This window comes from Candidozyma duobushaemuli (assembly GCF_002926085.2).
Source record: "Candidozyma duobushaemuli strain B09383 chromosome Unknown F_B09383, whole genome shotgun sequence".
NCBI classification, from domain to species: Eukaryota; Fungi; Ascomycota; class Pichiomycetes; order Serinales; family Metschnikowiaceae; genus Candidozyma; species Candidozyma duobushaemuli.
Window position 1 is genome coordinate 351,331 of NW_020289899.1, and position 14,154 is coordinate 365,484.

A 14,154-nucleotide genomic window follows, 5' to 3' on the forward strand; every position below is an offset into this window, starting at 1 on the left:
ACGAAATACGCGCATGGCGACGCGTCGGACATTTAAAGACCCAGGCGAACCACCAAAATAACTCCTCATGAAGTTCCAAAACTCCATTCCATTGTGATTCTGCTCGGAAGGTATGACAGTGAAGTCCGATGCTATAGGCTATGTTAAGCTGTCAGGAGTGCATGCGTGCATGAGCGCCAATACCCACGAAAAATATACCATAACACTTTTTTTTAGTCTCGCGTTTTACTGACACCCTGGGACTTTCCCTTCAAATAACCAGAACTACAGCATATCTTTCGTCATGTCCAAGCTTTTCAGAATCGACTGCGGCTTTCAGAACTACGACTGGGGCAAGGTCGGCTCATCTTCAGCCGTGGCTCAGTTCGCTGCCAAATCGAACCCTGAGACCAAAATCGACGAGTTCAAGCCGTACGCTGAGCTTTGGATGGGCACTCACCCTTCTGTTCCTTCAAAGGTTGTGGACGACAATAAGCTTTCGGGCCAGGTTTTGAGAGACGTCGTTTCCTCTGACGCCAACCTGTATTTGCATCCCTCTGTGGTGGAGAAGTTTGGCTCTGACAAGGAGTTGCCTTTCTTGTTCAAGGTCTTGTCTATCGAGAAGGTCTTGTCGATCCAGGCTCACCCAGACAAGGCTTTGGCTAAACAGCTTCACGCTAGCGACCCCAAGAACTACCCAGACGACAACCACAAGCCAGAAATGGCCATTGCAGTCACTGACTTCGAAGGTTTCTGCGGCTTCAAGCCTTTGGACCAGATCGCTGCCACCTTGAAGGCCGTTCCAGAGCTTTACGAGATTGTGGGCTCTGAGATCGCCACTGAGTTTATTAACAACATCAAGCCTAACGTCGAGGTTGGCTCTGAAGACGACAAGCTGAACAGAAAGCTCCTTCAAAAGGTGTTCGGTGCGTTGATGAACACCGACGACAAGACGATTGAGGAGAAAGCCACCAAGTTGGTTGAGAAAGCAGAGACGCAACCTGCCCTTTTCGACCAATTGGCACCAAACTTGGCCAACTTGATCCTCAGGTTGAACAAACAGTTCCCCAAAGACATTGGCTTGTTCTGTGGCTGCTTGTTATTGAACCACGTTTTGCTCAATGCCGGCGAGGCCATGTTCTTGCAAGCCAAGGACCCTCACGCCTACATTTCGGGCGATATCATCGAGTGCATGGCTGCCAGTGACAACGTCGTGAGAGCCGGATTTACCCCCAAGTTCAAGGATGTCAAGAACTTGGTTGATATGTTGACGTATTCCTACGAGTCCGTGGAAAAGCAGAAGATGCCATTGTTGCCATTCGAGCGCTCCAGAGGTGACGCCGTCAAGTCGGTCTTGTACGACCCACCAATTGCCGAGTTCGCTGTTTTGCAGACCATTTTCGACAAGAAGGCTGGCCAGAAACAGGAATTCGATGGTTTCAACGGTCCCTCTGTGGTTATTGCTACCAACGGTAACGGTACCATTCGTGTCAAGGGCGGTGAGACCAAGAAGGTGGAGAGAGGATATGTCTACTTTGTCGCTCCAGAGACGGCGGTCGAGTTGGAGTCATCGTCTACCGATGAGCCATTCACGACATACAGAGCATTTGTCGAGGCATAAGAGTAAACGGAGAAATTAGGGCTTTTTAGGAGAATACCAGACTCTAGGGACCTATTCGTAGCCGCACCTTGAACTCCACGTTCAGGCTGTGTACCGGAATCACGAACTAACCAACACGGTTCTTCCTACCAAAATGAGTGTCATTGAAGACCTGACGGCTACGAGTTCGATTCCAGCAGGAGAAGCAACTGAATTACAAAAGTCAGTTACTGAGGAATCCATTGCCGCGGTTGATGAGTCCAGCAATGGTGAATCCTCCAAAACAGATCTTGACATCTCCGAGGACGATGAAGCCGGAGACGAGAGACCCAACGGAGTAGCAATAGAAGAAAAGGGACAATCGAAAATGCCAGAAGAGTACAGGCCTGCAACAAGGACAATCTACGTTGGAAACTTGAATTTCAGAGTCGAGCCTCGCCACGTCGAAGACCTTTTTAGCTTCGCTGGACCTATTACAAAAGTCAAGCTAGTTTCTCAACCCGTGACGAGGCGGCCTTGCGGATATGGCTTCGTCACGTTTGAAAATGAGGAGAGCGTTGAAAGAGCCATCGAGAAGCTTGATAAGGCGGAATTCTGGCTGAGGCCTCTTCTGGTGAAGAAGAAGGAGGTCGTCAGGCCAGATCAGGAGCCATCTGATTCCGCTAGAGGAAGTGATTCTGACTCAAACAGGGGCTCTTTCAGAGGAAGAGGAAAAGGCAGAGGCAGAGGTGGAGGTAGAGGCCGGGGTAGAGGATTTAGAGGAGGTTTCAGAGGAGGCCGTGGCGGCAGAGGAAGCTCCGCACCCACTGAAACCACGCCAAAAACCGAAGAACAATCAGCATCAATCGCTTAGATCATGACCTAATGCAATTTACGTGAAACTATTGTGTAGACTGGGCCTTATCGGTAGCACACCCGTGCACCACATAGAGCATCGCAGGCTCATCGAAAAGATGCTCAGGAAATCTCCATCCAGCTTCTTATCTATTAATTCAGCATGGTTTCGGTCAGAAAGAGAAAGATGGCCCGCTCGTCGGTGGCCAAGAACACGAAACGTACAAAGGATTCACAGAGAAAACCAAAGATTGCACACCATCCAGTTCTCGCTGCCAAGTGGGATAAGAAACTCACGCTTAAACAGAACTATGAGAAGCTAGGGCTCACCTCTCGATTGGGCAAGTACAACGGTGGCCAAGAGAATGTTTACAAGACAGTTACGGAGCTGCGGGAAGAACAGAAAGCAAAGGAAAAGATCAACCATGTTGCTCCTGAAGATGTGGCAGTCGAGACTGATCCACTGAAAATTCCAGAAGGTGAAGCCCGTTTGATCCGTGATCCAGAAACAAACGAGGTGGTGCAGGTCATCTACGGTACCATGAAGACGGCGCCCGTGAAGGAGGATAAAGCAGACAATAGCATCATCGACGATCTCGTGGAGTACAATGAGAAGTATGGTGGTAAAGTCAAGGCACCCAAGCCTCAAGAGGAAGAGGAGATCATCCTACAAAACCTTTACGAGAAATACGGCGATGACTACGACAAAATGAAGTGGGACAAGAAGCTCAATCCTTTGTTCTTGTCGGAGGGCCAGTTGAAGAAAAAGATTGCCGTGTGGAAGAAGGCCAACGGTATCGAGTAATGTACATTATAGTGCCGGCCCCGGGGCGGCAGCACAATCATCCTCTTTGCATCATCTATATGCTGTAGTTACACTCTTGCAGGCAAGTTCTTGTCCAAGATCTTGTCAACGATTCCATCCATAACGGGGAACAAGTTGGCAGACTTGTACAACTGCAAGAGCTTCTTGTCGGAGCGCTCGGCTTCCGTAGTGTCCTGGTTTTCTATCATTTCAACAAAGGTAGGGTCTATGGGCACAGAGCCCAAGAAATCTAGCTGTAGCGACTCACAGAGCTGCTGGCCTCCTCCACTCAGAAATATGTTGGTGCACTCGGCACAGTAGGGGCAGATAAAACCGCTCATATTCTCGACAATGCCAATAATGGCAAAGTTCACTTTTTTACAAAAATTGATCTCCTTTCTCACGTCTGCCGTGGCCACCTGCTGCGGTGTAGTAACAATCACAGCTCCATCGACCGGCAGAGCCCACCGTAGCTCCTCTGCAATGGCAATATGCTCGTCTGAAGTGCCTGGTGGCGTATCTATAAGGAGGTAGTCCAAGTCTGGCCACACCACGTCTTTCAAAAACTGGCGGATCATGGCTGTTTTCTTGGGTCCTCTCCATACCACAGCATCACCTCTCTGTTTTAGGAGGAATCCAAGCGACATCAACGAGAGAGATCCCGTTTCCTGGGTTTTAGGATTCACCAGCACAGGAACCCAGCCTGAACGGGACTGATGGACCTGTCTTTTTTCCACACCAAACATCCGTGGAAGGGAAGGTCCTGTGAGATCGATATCGAGAACACCAACGTTCTTACCCTTTAAGGCCAAGGCTAAGGCAATTTGAGTGGTGACAGAAGATTTGCCCACCCCTCCTTTACCAGAAAGAATGAGCATGATGTGCTTGACCGAGGCCAAGGACTTGGGCGGCTCTTGAGACTCCATGAAGAAGGTGGTATCGTGAGATGCTTTGTAAGCGCGGGTCTGATAAGAGATGACGATGGGTGGCATAAAATGAAGGTGAAGTTGATATATTCTTACAACATGAGATTTTGCTAACAATGTAGAGTTAAAGATCTTGGGAAGGAGAATTTGGTTTTTTGGTAAAAATTTTTTGGATCTACCCAGGTGAAGCCTTCTCCGAGAGACGGCTGCGAAAACGGCAAAGCCATTGTACCCGTATCGAGAATCACCTACTAGAGGAGAAAAGCCTGTCATTTATCAGAATTTGTCAAGGAGGTCTCAATAAAGTATTTGTAAAAAGATAAAGGCCATTTGTGCCATAGACCGTGAAATGAACGGAATGTTCGAAATGATATCATCACCTTACTTCATACTGCTGTGACATACATAGCCATTTTGCAAGATTCATTCGTTTGCATATGTGTATAACGCTTCGAGTTTTTGAGGCTATCAGATGACTTTCTATTATTCATCAATTTCAGCTTTTGCTCACCTTGCCCCACATTTTGCCTACACCCGCATTTTGCAACCATTTCTCGAGGTCTTGGCTAAGAGGAAAACACGGTGACATGAGAATAAAGTCACGCAAAATACGTCCTTTGAAGCAATTCTTTAATTGAGTTCCTCATCAGCAAAAATGAAAATTAACTGAGCCCCCAGTCCTTCATGCCGTTCGGTACTTGTTTCATCGATGCAAGGCTTCAAACACCTCGACAAAACCACAATACAACTTTCAACAAACAAAATCACCTAGCTACTTCCAAAAAGAGACCATCAGAGACCTCTCTAGCAATATCCTTCAAATACTATTTTCAACTCCCTCGTCTCCACCAAAACTTACAGCGTATACCCCGCTGCACACAGGTCGCGACGTTACAGTTTACCATCAACTCTTTTACTGACGATAGTCGTAAAGAACAGCACACATGAGCTCCCGCTACTCGACCGCAGCACACCTGCGTGAACTAAGAAACCAACTTTTTGACACGCCGACTCCTGGCAGGCTGAGGCTGCAAACACCTCAGAGAATCAGCTCTCCATACGACAAACCAGAGTCCATGTCTGCCAAACACAACGAGTCTTTTTTGCTGTCGCTCGAGAGTCAAAATGAAGATGAAGTGGACTCCATGTCCCAAAAAGTTGCAGCACTCAAGAATCTCGGCGTCAAGATGGGCGGTCAAATCAACACGTCTATGAAACTTAACGACGAAATCACGAACAACTTTGAAAAGGGTAAGGTCACCTTGAAGAACACTTACAACAAAATGGTGGTCATGAGCCAACGAGCTGGAATCTCGTGGAAAATGTGGCTTGCATTTTTCGCCATTTTCTTCGTCTGGTGCTTCTACGTCTGGCTCTTTTAGCATAGCATTAAATCATCCGGTCACTGGCCCTCACAGTGGCCTCCCATTTGCATTAAACTAATAAACTCCGTAACCGATCAATACTTTTGTAGTCGCCGCCGTCTCTGTTGTCAGACTTGGCGCTTTCGTTGTCGAGAGACTCCTCATCTTCGATGCTATTGTCCCTGTTTTCGTCCTCAGACTCCTCTGCTCTTGGTGGTTCGCTACCGAGGATCATGCCCAATGCAGATACCTCATTGACAAATGATGCTCGCGGACTCGCTCTGTACGGAGTGTGAGCTGCACTTTCAGGAAGCGGAGAGCTAGCTTTCAAAGGCAGCCCGTTGACCAGGGTGATGCAATTCCTAGATTGACTGCGCAGAAACGACGTAGCCTTGTTCTTGCGCCTTGTGCCATTCGATATTTTGAGAATGGAACCCTTGGGTTTGAGCGTTCGATGAGAAGGCTGATGCTTTGGTGTGGGCGAGAACTCTCGCATGGGACTCTCGATAACGCTTCTTTGGCTCTTCTTCGTACGTGCTTTAGCCAAATCCTTTCGAAACGATTGATAATCTTCAGCAGAAATATCGAGGGGATTATCCACTGATGCTTCTTGGCTCTCCGTATCCTCTGAGCTGCTAGTCGCTTCCTCATCAGTATCTGTCTGATACGCCGAGGAGTTCCATACATCGTCGTCCAACTCATTATCTTGATCTTCCGCAATTGCTGAATCCAGGAAATTATTAAGCGTTTTTGTGAGTGCCTCCTTTGCTGGCGATGAATCGATATTGGTCTCCCCTTCTCTCTCAGACTCCTGACAACAATTGTCGTTCTTCTTATTATACCGCAATGGCTGCACTCTGATTCTCAACTTCTTATGAAGTGATGTTTGCGGGGTTGGCAGCACCGTGGCCACAGATTTGGAATTGACGAATGGTGACTTGAGCGATTCCGCTTCCACGGTGCGTGCTTTGAGCATGTCGCTATTGGCTAAAGCCAGTGAAGAATATAGCAATCGTAATGGGTTGGACTTATTTTTGGGTGCAGTAGATGGGTGTGCCAGTGTGACTTGAGGCCCGAAAAGATCAAGCTCGTCGTATTTGCGTTGTCGTTGCAGCCTATACTTCGAAATGTTCATATCCATGATCTGTTCAAACATTTCGGCAGTCACTTCTTCGGGACTAGGTTCTTTGACAAGCTCAGCCTCGGCTGTTTTAGGCGACGGTGGGGCACTTTGCTCTTCCTCGGAGGAGGAAGCACCTAGCTCGTTATCATCAGGACTAAGATCGCCCGAGTTTGAGCCGTCCCCTGTGGTATTTTTGGGGAATGCAGGCTCGCTGAATGCCGTCTGGAATCCGTTGGACACACTGTCGAAACTGTCGTCAAAATGGGACTCATGACTGTCCCTATGGTGAAGCTGGTGATCTCTGTTGTCGATGTACCCATCCACCACCTCGCTCTCTGTCGAGTCCACATCGACGGATTCGGTGCCTGTACCGAAAAATGATGCTAGTCTTGGGTATTTGTGAGGATCAGGTCCTGAAAGTGGGCCATTTTTCGAGCGCTCGTATTCTAGAGCCAGATTCGCTAAGCCCTGAACTTGAGCACTTACCAGCACTGCCAGAGTCATGAGTTCCCTTATATCAGCATATAGCGATCCGTCTTTGTCGTTTTTCAAACCCTCGATGGCTTTTTCTAGCCTCCTCTTTCTGCTTGCGACCTTTCTTCGTAGTAGATGTGCTCTTTTGGCGACATCTATATTGAGGTATTGAATTTTCTGCTCGACTGTCAACAGGCGCCTGATCTCTTGCTTGAGATCATCCTGATGGCGTTCGGTGACATTTAGAAGTGCCTTCTTGACTGCCTCGTTCTCCTCATTGACATGCTTCAGAAGGATAGTAGATAGACGGAAATCGTCTATCGATGGGAGTGGCACGGGATTGTGAAATCGGGGCCGGAAGTCATTGGGCATATTGTGAAGAACAAGTTGTATGAAGCAAAATTCTGTAAGGGTTTTATGAGCTTTGAGAATGTGTTGATCTTTAAGATTTGCATACCCCAGGTAGATGCGAATAGGCCAATACAAGGGAAAAAGTGCGGTTATCGAAATGTGCATTTATTGTCGACAGGGAATGAATTTTACGGTCTACCTACGATATGTGGGCATTGTTAGCTCTGAATTAGCTTTGCCAATCGCAAATGCATTAGGCAATCATATTACAATGTGATACATCCTCGGCACATACTAGTATGTACTGGAGACTTCATGCTTGTCACCAAAGGGGTCCTCACTACCCACAGAGACTCCTGTGGCATCCGTAGCAACTCGCTTGAGTTTTGGATGTTCTGGGATAGTCAGGTCTTTTGGCTCTGCAGCCGCTTCTTTAGCTGGCTTCTGTGGCACTGGAGGTGAGTTTCTGACTGCCTCCTGTAGCTTTGAGGAAGTTCCCTCCAGAATTCGAGCCGATTCGAGCCTCAGCTCTATAGAATCCTCCACAGGCTCTTCCTCTTCCTCTTCCTCAGTGTCGCTTGAATAGTAGCTCTCGTCGGAATCACTGTCACTAGCTGCATCGTAATGGTGAGGACCTGGGTTTTCCGGGGTGTAGCCAGATGCCTTGTCGAATTGAGTAAACGTGCCGACGAGCTGCTCGTTGGCCATGATCAAGGAGCCCAAAAACTCCTCTTCCATTTGAATAGTCTCCCTTGATTTGGATGACTGGTCGCCGGCACCCACAAACTGCAAGTATTGAAGAACCTTTCTTCTGACCTTCCTACATTTCTCAAACTCTTTTCCAGCCTTTTCATCGTCCAAAGGATCTGTACCGGGTGGTATTGTGAGGAGGGCGTTGTTCAACGCACTTGTGTGCGTTTGGCACTCTGAGAGAACGTTTCTGATTTTTGGAGCCTCGACTTTGTAGTTAATTTGAGGGATTCTGAATTGCTCGTCAGCATACACAATGCCGTTTCTGGATCTCTTTTTCTTCTTCTTAGACTTGTCCTTCTTCTTCTTGGGTTTATCCTCGACTGGTCTTCCTGCCGAGTAAGGCGAGGCCAGCACAGGACGTGGTGGAGGCGACTTTTTGGCAGGTCTAGACGGGGGTGGAGAACGAGTTGTCCTTGGGGATCTTGGAGATCTAGTTGGAAGTTCATCATCCCTATCCAAGAGGTCTGGCTCGTCCAAAGCATTCTCGTCGCCAAAAGCACTCGTGGTTCTCCTGTGGCCACGTTGGTGACTTCCCAGGGCCCTTCTTTTGCCTCCAGCCAGTTTCCACAAACTTGCCATATACTTGTAGCCATCCAAACCTTCGAGTTCCAGCTTCCAGCCAATTGCAAGATTTCTTGCTTTGCTCTGAACTGCCTTGTCATACTTTGATCCAGTACCTGTGGAGCCTGATCCAGTAATAATGCCCCTCAAGACATCAAGCAACTTATCGTCTGAGGCCAAAACAGGGCCGATTTTCGGCCCTGAGTTAAGCACAAGAAGCTCAAGGATTTGCAAAGCATTCAATTGAGTTTGGACTGTTGTACCGTACTTGATGTTCTTACGAATTGCCCTTGCAGCTTCCGAAGGACCAGGACCTGGCTGAAGCTTTATGAGCAGAATCAAGTCAGACAAGTAAAGCTCAATTGAGTCGTCCTCCAAATCTTCATTCCTATTTGGCTTAGAGAGTTGGTTCACTTTCACCGTAATTGAGGTGTGTGGTTTCTCTCCGAAGATAGGCATGTTGTTGAGTTGTCCTAGGGACCTGAAATTGTGGTGGGGCAGTTTCGTTATCTGGGGATCGGAGGGGTGATTGTGAGGCTGAGGAGTGCATGTAAAATTATAATTTCGACGAAAGCACCAGAGGGGCTAAAGATCCGGGGAAAATTAATAACGGGATACAAAAACAATTACTAGCTCGTTCCTATTTTGATCGAAGCCTTTACTTCAAGGTGATGTGGGGTTGGCTTGTTGGGTTCAAAGAAATCACATCACGTGATCATCTCTTGGATATCGACGAATTTCGTCGAAATTTCAATACGTTAGACGAGAAGCTCTTTAAAAATGTTGAATTGTTTGTCTTGGCAGGTCTTTCACGTCATATAGAGGGTGTGAATGGCGATTTCCCATAAACTTCACTTTTCGCAGCCATTAACAATGGGTTCGGAGAACGTTGATCCTTGAGGAAGCTTTCAGTAAGGAGCTAACTTTCTTCAGTCATAGACAGACAAAAGTCATGACGAGCAACCGAAAATTATGGAAATTGCCACTTTTGATGAACACAGCACTCTCATGTTGATACAGTCTACAGTTGAGCAGAAGCAACGCACAGCTTTTAAAGACCAAAATTCCCACTCAATTGAGCTATTTCACGAAGCTATAGTAACCCAACTTTGAATCAAATCCTCGAATCGATCAATATGCTTCCTTGTTCGCCTTATGCCTCAGATCAGTATCGTTTGGTGCCCGAATGCACGGTATTCTCACGGTAAGTGAGACCCTCCTCACCCTTCCTCTAAACAGGGCAATTGAAGATTTAGTAGGCAAAACAACCGCAAGAAAAACGTAAAAACAATTAATGCCTCTCAATTAAATGCCTTTCAATTGAATGTGGATCTGCTTTCGTAAATCTCTACTGGAGCTCACGTGCCTGCGCAAGACATAAAAAATCAAAAAAATTGTCCAGCTTCATCGCTACAGCTTTCAATGTCGGACCAGTACAACCAGGACAACTTGAGCCAGGACTTCAGCAAGCAAAGCTTGGACGAGAACCAGCAGGGTTACAACCCTAACACCCAGACATTTGTGCCTCAGGGTGGCTACAGCCAGTACCAGCAGGGACAAGGCGGTTACAACCAGTACAACCAGTACAACCAGGGCTACAACCAATACCAGAACTACGGTAACAGTGGCCGTGGAGGCTACAGTTCTGGAAGAGGTGGCTACAACAACTACAACCAGGGCTACAACCAATACCAAAACAACTACAACCAGGGATATGGTGGTTACAATGGAGGCTACAACCAGTACCAGGGATACGGTGACTACCAACAACAACAACAACCGCAGCAGCCTCAGGGCATGTCATTGGCTGATTTCCAAAAACAGCAGCAGGGTTCTGCCACCCCAGCTGCCAAGCCTAAGAGAACCTTGAAATTGGCTACCAGCTCATCTGTGAAGTTGGTGAACAACACCAAGGCCGCTACTGTCGAGAAGAAGGACGAAAAGAAGGAGGAGAAGAAGGAAGAGCCAAAGGAGGAGAAGAAAGAGGAGAAGAAGCCTGAGGCTAAGGAGGAAAAGAAGGAGAGCACGCCGGCTCCAACGCCAGCTCCAGCCAAGTCTGCTTCTTCTTCCACAACTGCTTCTAAGACCGCATCCAAGGCTGGTACTCCAGCTGCCACCAAGGAGTCTACTCCTACTCCTTCCGCCGAGGCCGTTGTGAGACAGCAGGAGGACGAGGTTGACGAGGAGGTCATCAAGGACATGTTCGGTGGTAAGGACCATCTTTCGATTATTTTCATGGGCCACGTTGATGCCGGTAAGAGTACCATGGGTGGTAACATTCTTTTCTTGACTGGTGCTGTTGACAAGAGAACCGTCGACAAGTACGAGAGAGAGGCCAAGGATGCCGGTAGACAGGGCTGGTACCTCTCGTGGGTCATGGATACCAACAAGGAGGAGAGATCCGACGGTAAGACCATTGAGGTTGGTAAGGCATACTTCGAGACCGACAAGAGAAGATACACTATCTTGGATGCCCCTGGTCACAAGATGTACGTTTCTGAGATGATTGGAGGTGCCTCCCAGGCCGATGTCGGTATTCTTGTTATTTCTGCCAGAAAGGGTGAGTACGAGACCGGTTTCGAAAAGGGTGGTCAGACTAGAGAGCACGCTCTTTTGGCCAAGACCCAGGGTGTTAACAAGATCGTTGTCGTTGTTAACAAGATGGACGACGCTACTGTTGGCTGGTCCGAAGACAGATACAAGGACTGTACCGCGAAGGTGGCTCAGTTCTTGAAGGGTATTGGCTACCAAAAGGATGACATTCTCTTCATGCCAGTCTCTGGTTACACTGGTGCTGGTCTTAAGGACAGAGTTGATCCAAAGGACTGTCCATGGTACGAGGGCCCATCTCTTCTTGAGTTCTTGGACAACATGAAGACGGCGAACCGTTTCATCAACGCTCCTTTCATGTTGCCAATTGCTGCCAAGATGAAGGACATGGGTTGTGTTGTCGAAGGTAAGGTTGAGTCTGGCCACGTCAAGAAGAACTCCAGCTTGTTGATGATGCCTAACAGAACGAACATTGAGGTTTCCAACATTTTCAACGAGACTGAGCAAGAGGTTGACACCGCTGTTTGCGGTGAGCAGATTCGTATGAAGATCAAGGGTGTTGAGGAGGAAGACGTTGCTCCTGGTTACGTGTTGACCTCTCCAAAGAACCCTGTGAGAACCGTCACCAAGTTTGAAGCTCAGATTGCTATCGTCGAATTGAAGTCGATCTTGTCTAACGGTTTCTCTTGTGTCATGCACTTGCATACTGCCGTCGAGGAGGTTACATTCCTCGAATTGAAGCATAAGTTGGAGAAGGGTACGAATAGAAAGTCCAAGAAGGCTCCACCATTCGCCAAGAAGGGTATGAAGATCATTGCTGTCTTGGAGACGCCAGAGCCTGTGTGCGCTGAAACCTACAACGACTACCAGCAGTTGGGTAGATTCACCTTGAGAGACCAGGGTGTGACTATCGCTATTGGTAAGATCACCAAGTTGTTGTAAATAAGGGATAGGTGATGTTTGTAAACTAGGTAATAAGATTATTTACAAGCTTCTAGAAGGCGACCAAAGATGTCGATAAGGTTTTCAACCCCCACAATAATGTTTTCATCTGGACCCTTGCCAGGTGTATGTTTAGCGTGTGCAAAGTCAATGACATGTAGGCTGCTTAGGGGAATACCTATGTCCGTCGATTCGGTATCGCTATCTTCATCGTCTAATTCCTGGATTAGAGGATCTGATGCAAAGTATGTTTCTTCGTCCTGTAGAGCTTCCTTCCAACGTTTTGGATCGTTCTCAAACAAGAAAAAGAGCGAGCCTGAAATGATTCGGACTTCTGAGTCCAAAAGACAGTTATATAGGAGCTGAAGACGCTGGTGGAAGCGTGTGAGAAGCCTTTCCTTCTGCGTGGGGTTCTCCACGAATGCAAAAAACTGGGCAATGCCCTTTTCGATGTTGGATGTATCTAGCGAGCGCCCATAGAACTTATTGAAATGTATGCTATCATCTTGGGCAGCGATTGTTTCGTTCATCGTTGGATACACTTCAGGAAGCGGCTTGTCATTGCTTTTGAAGAGCTTCATGCCACAGATACGAAAGTGCAAAGATCCACTAGTAGTCGATGCACTCACAGCAGCCAACCGTTCTCTTTTCTCCTCTGTGACAGTATCATCCACCAAAACCTTTCCAAGCTTGATGTCTAGAATGGAAGGCTGCGAGAATCCATGGTATAAGTTCAGCAACACGACATATTTTTTATCGCTCTTGGGTGTTTTCTTCTCTACTTCCTCTATCGTCTTCACATCGTCCGCCACCATCGTCGTGACGTCAGCATTCTCGGGCTTAATAACACCTTCGTTCAAAGTGCCCATGTACGTGGGCATCCAGTGGCTCAAATGGGCGCCCTGATCTAGGATCTCGTTGGAGCTAAGAGTCTGTTCATAGAAGTCGATCTCTTGTTGCGTTGTGAGTTTGGCAAATACTGCCCCTGCAGTCATGCAGCCGTCATGGCCGGCCGCCTGGTGTTTCAGGGGCACGAAATCATGTGATTCCATAGTAGGATGTTGGTTTAATTGGAAGGTGGATCTAGGATGGAATGTGTATCAGATCTGCGATGTGCGCACCGATAAGAATAGAGGTGGATTGGAGAGGTGGGATATGGGATATATACGGATTTTGGAAAATAGCGGGAAACACTTAGAATAGATGAAATTCATTCAATTACAATTAAAGAATAGGGAGAGACTTTTTAGTGTACGTGAGAATAGAGGTTGGTTTAGGTGATTTTGCAGCCATTACAATATGGGCGTGAACCACATCGATCAAAACCAGGTTCTAGCTGTGACTTATGAAACAATCATAGAGTAGCGCTAACCATTGAAGATACGAGAATAGAAAGTACAGTCGCATTGAACGCTGAAAAACGGAGAGTAGATATATCGAAAAAGTAACAAATCTGTTGGCCATTCAAGTCATTATCTACCCATTTTCTTTCCTCTTCTTTAGAAACATATAGAATAGGGCGGTATTGACTTACGTGAACCATACGTACGCTCAGATCCAACAATCAACTCAAACAAAGGGCACCTCGATCTGTCTGCATACCTCTGTTCATCGTGAACACACCATACAACCACTTACAGGTGATTTCTTCATTTTTAATTTTCTTTTACCTCGATTCTACAATAATCTCCTCTCTTTCAAAAATCGAATCCCCCCTCTTCATCGACCGAGTCATCGGTTTACTTGCACTTTCTGCGCTTCAGCCTCATGGTCATGTATTCTGCCTGGAACGGCTGCAAATTGCCCAAAATTTAGCCTATCCGCCGTTTTGCCTCACATTATACGAAATACGCCGCCGTGGTCATTTACGCCAAAGTGCCTCGAAGTAAGGC

At 47.3% G+C, this 14,154-nt stretch overlaps 8 protein-coding genes across 8 annotated transcripts; 5 read left to right on the forward strand and 3 right to left on the reverse strand. All coding sequences in view use genetic code 12, as the record gives it.

Annotated features, from left to right (window-relative positions):
• Window positions 1–283: 283 nt before the first annotated feature.
• Window positions 284–1,600, forward strand: PMI1 (mannose-6-phosphate isomerase; the record flags this gene model as incomplete). The annotated part of the gene is made up of 1 exon (XM_025483258.1): window positions 284–1,600. One exon carries the CDS (start codon window positions 284–286, stop codon window positions 1,598–1,600), a length of 1,317 nt encoding a protein of 438 aa, XP_025337471.1.
• A 133-nt stretch (window positions 1,601–1,733) lies between these two features.
• Window positions 1,734–2,432, forward strand: CXQ87_004826 (uncharacterized protein; the record flags this gene model as incomplete). The annotated part of the gene is made up of 1 exon (XM_025483259.1): window positions 1,734–2,432. The coding sequence occupies one exon, from the start codon at window positions 1,734–1,736 to the stop codon at window positions 2,430–2,432; it is 699 nt and encodes a 232-aa protein (XP_025337472.1).
• A 144-nt stretch (window positions 2,433–2,576) lies between these two features.
• On the forward strand, window positions 2,577–3,218 carry CXQ87_004827 (uncharacterized protein; the record flags this gene model as incomplete). The annotated part of the gene is made up of 1 exon (XM_025483260.1): window positions 2,577–3,218. The coding sequence occupies one exon, from the start codon at window positions 2,577–2,579 to the stop codon at window positions 3,216–3,218; it is 642 nt and encodes a 213-aa protein (XP_025337473.1).
• Window positions 3,219–3,286: 68 nt separating this feature from the next.
• On the reverse strand, window positions 3,287–4,144 carry CXQ87_004828 (iron-sulfur cluster assembly protein; the record flags this gene model as incomplete). The annotated part of the gene is made up of 1 exon (XM_025483261.1): window positions 3,287–4,144. The coding sequence occupies one exon, from the start codon at window positions 4,142–4,144 to the stop codon at window positions 3,287–3,289; it is 858 nt and encodes a 285-aa protein (XP_025337474.1).
• Window positions 4,145–5,088: 944 nt separating this feature from the next.
• On the forward strand, window positions 5,089–5,526 carry CXQ87_004829 (uncharacterized protein; the record flags this gene model as incomplete). The annotated part of the gene is made up of 1 exon (XM_025483262.1): window positions 5,089–5,526. The coding sequence occupies one exon, from the start codon at window positions 5,089–5,091 to the stop codon at window positions 5,524–5,526; it is 438 nt and encodes a 145-aa protein (XP_025337475.1).
• A 52-nt stretch (window positions 5,527–5,578) lies between these two features.
• CXQ87_004830 (uncharacterized protein) lies at window positions 5,579–9,229 on the reverse strand (the record flags this gene model as incomplete). Its single annotated transcript, XM_025483263.1, has 2 exons — window positions 5,579–7,422; window positions 7,762–9,229. 2 exons carry the CDS (start codon window positions 9,227–9,229, stop codon window positions 5,579–5,581), a joined length of 3,312 nt encoding a protein of 1,103 aa, XP_025337476.1.
• Window positions 9,230–10,192: 963 nt separating this feature from the next.
• SUP35 (translation termination factor GTPase eRF3) lies at window positions 10,193–12,262 on the forward strand (the record flags this gene model as incomplete). The annotated part of the gene is made up of 1 exon (XM_025483264.1): window positions 10,193–12,262. The coding sequence occupies one exon, from the start codon at window positions 10,193–10,195 to the stop codon at window positions 12,260–12,262; it is 2,070 nt and encodes a 689-aa protein (XP_025337477.1).
• A 38-nt stretch (window positions 12,263–12,300) lies between these two features.
• IPK2 (inositol polyphosphate multikinase) lies at window positions 12,301–13,314 on the reverse strand (the record flags this gene model as incomplete). The annotated part of the gene is made up of 1 exon (XM_025483265.1): window positions 12,301–13,314. One exon carries the CDS (start codon window positions 13,312–13,314, stop codon window positions 12,301–12,303), a length of 1,014 nt encoding a protein of 337 aa, XP_025337478.1.
• Window positions 13,315–14,154: the final 840 nt, after the last annotated feature.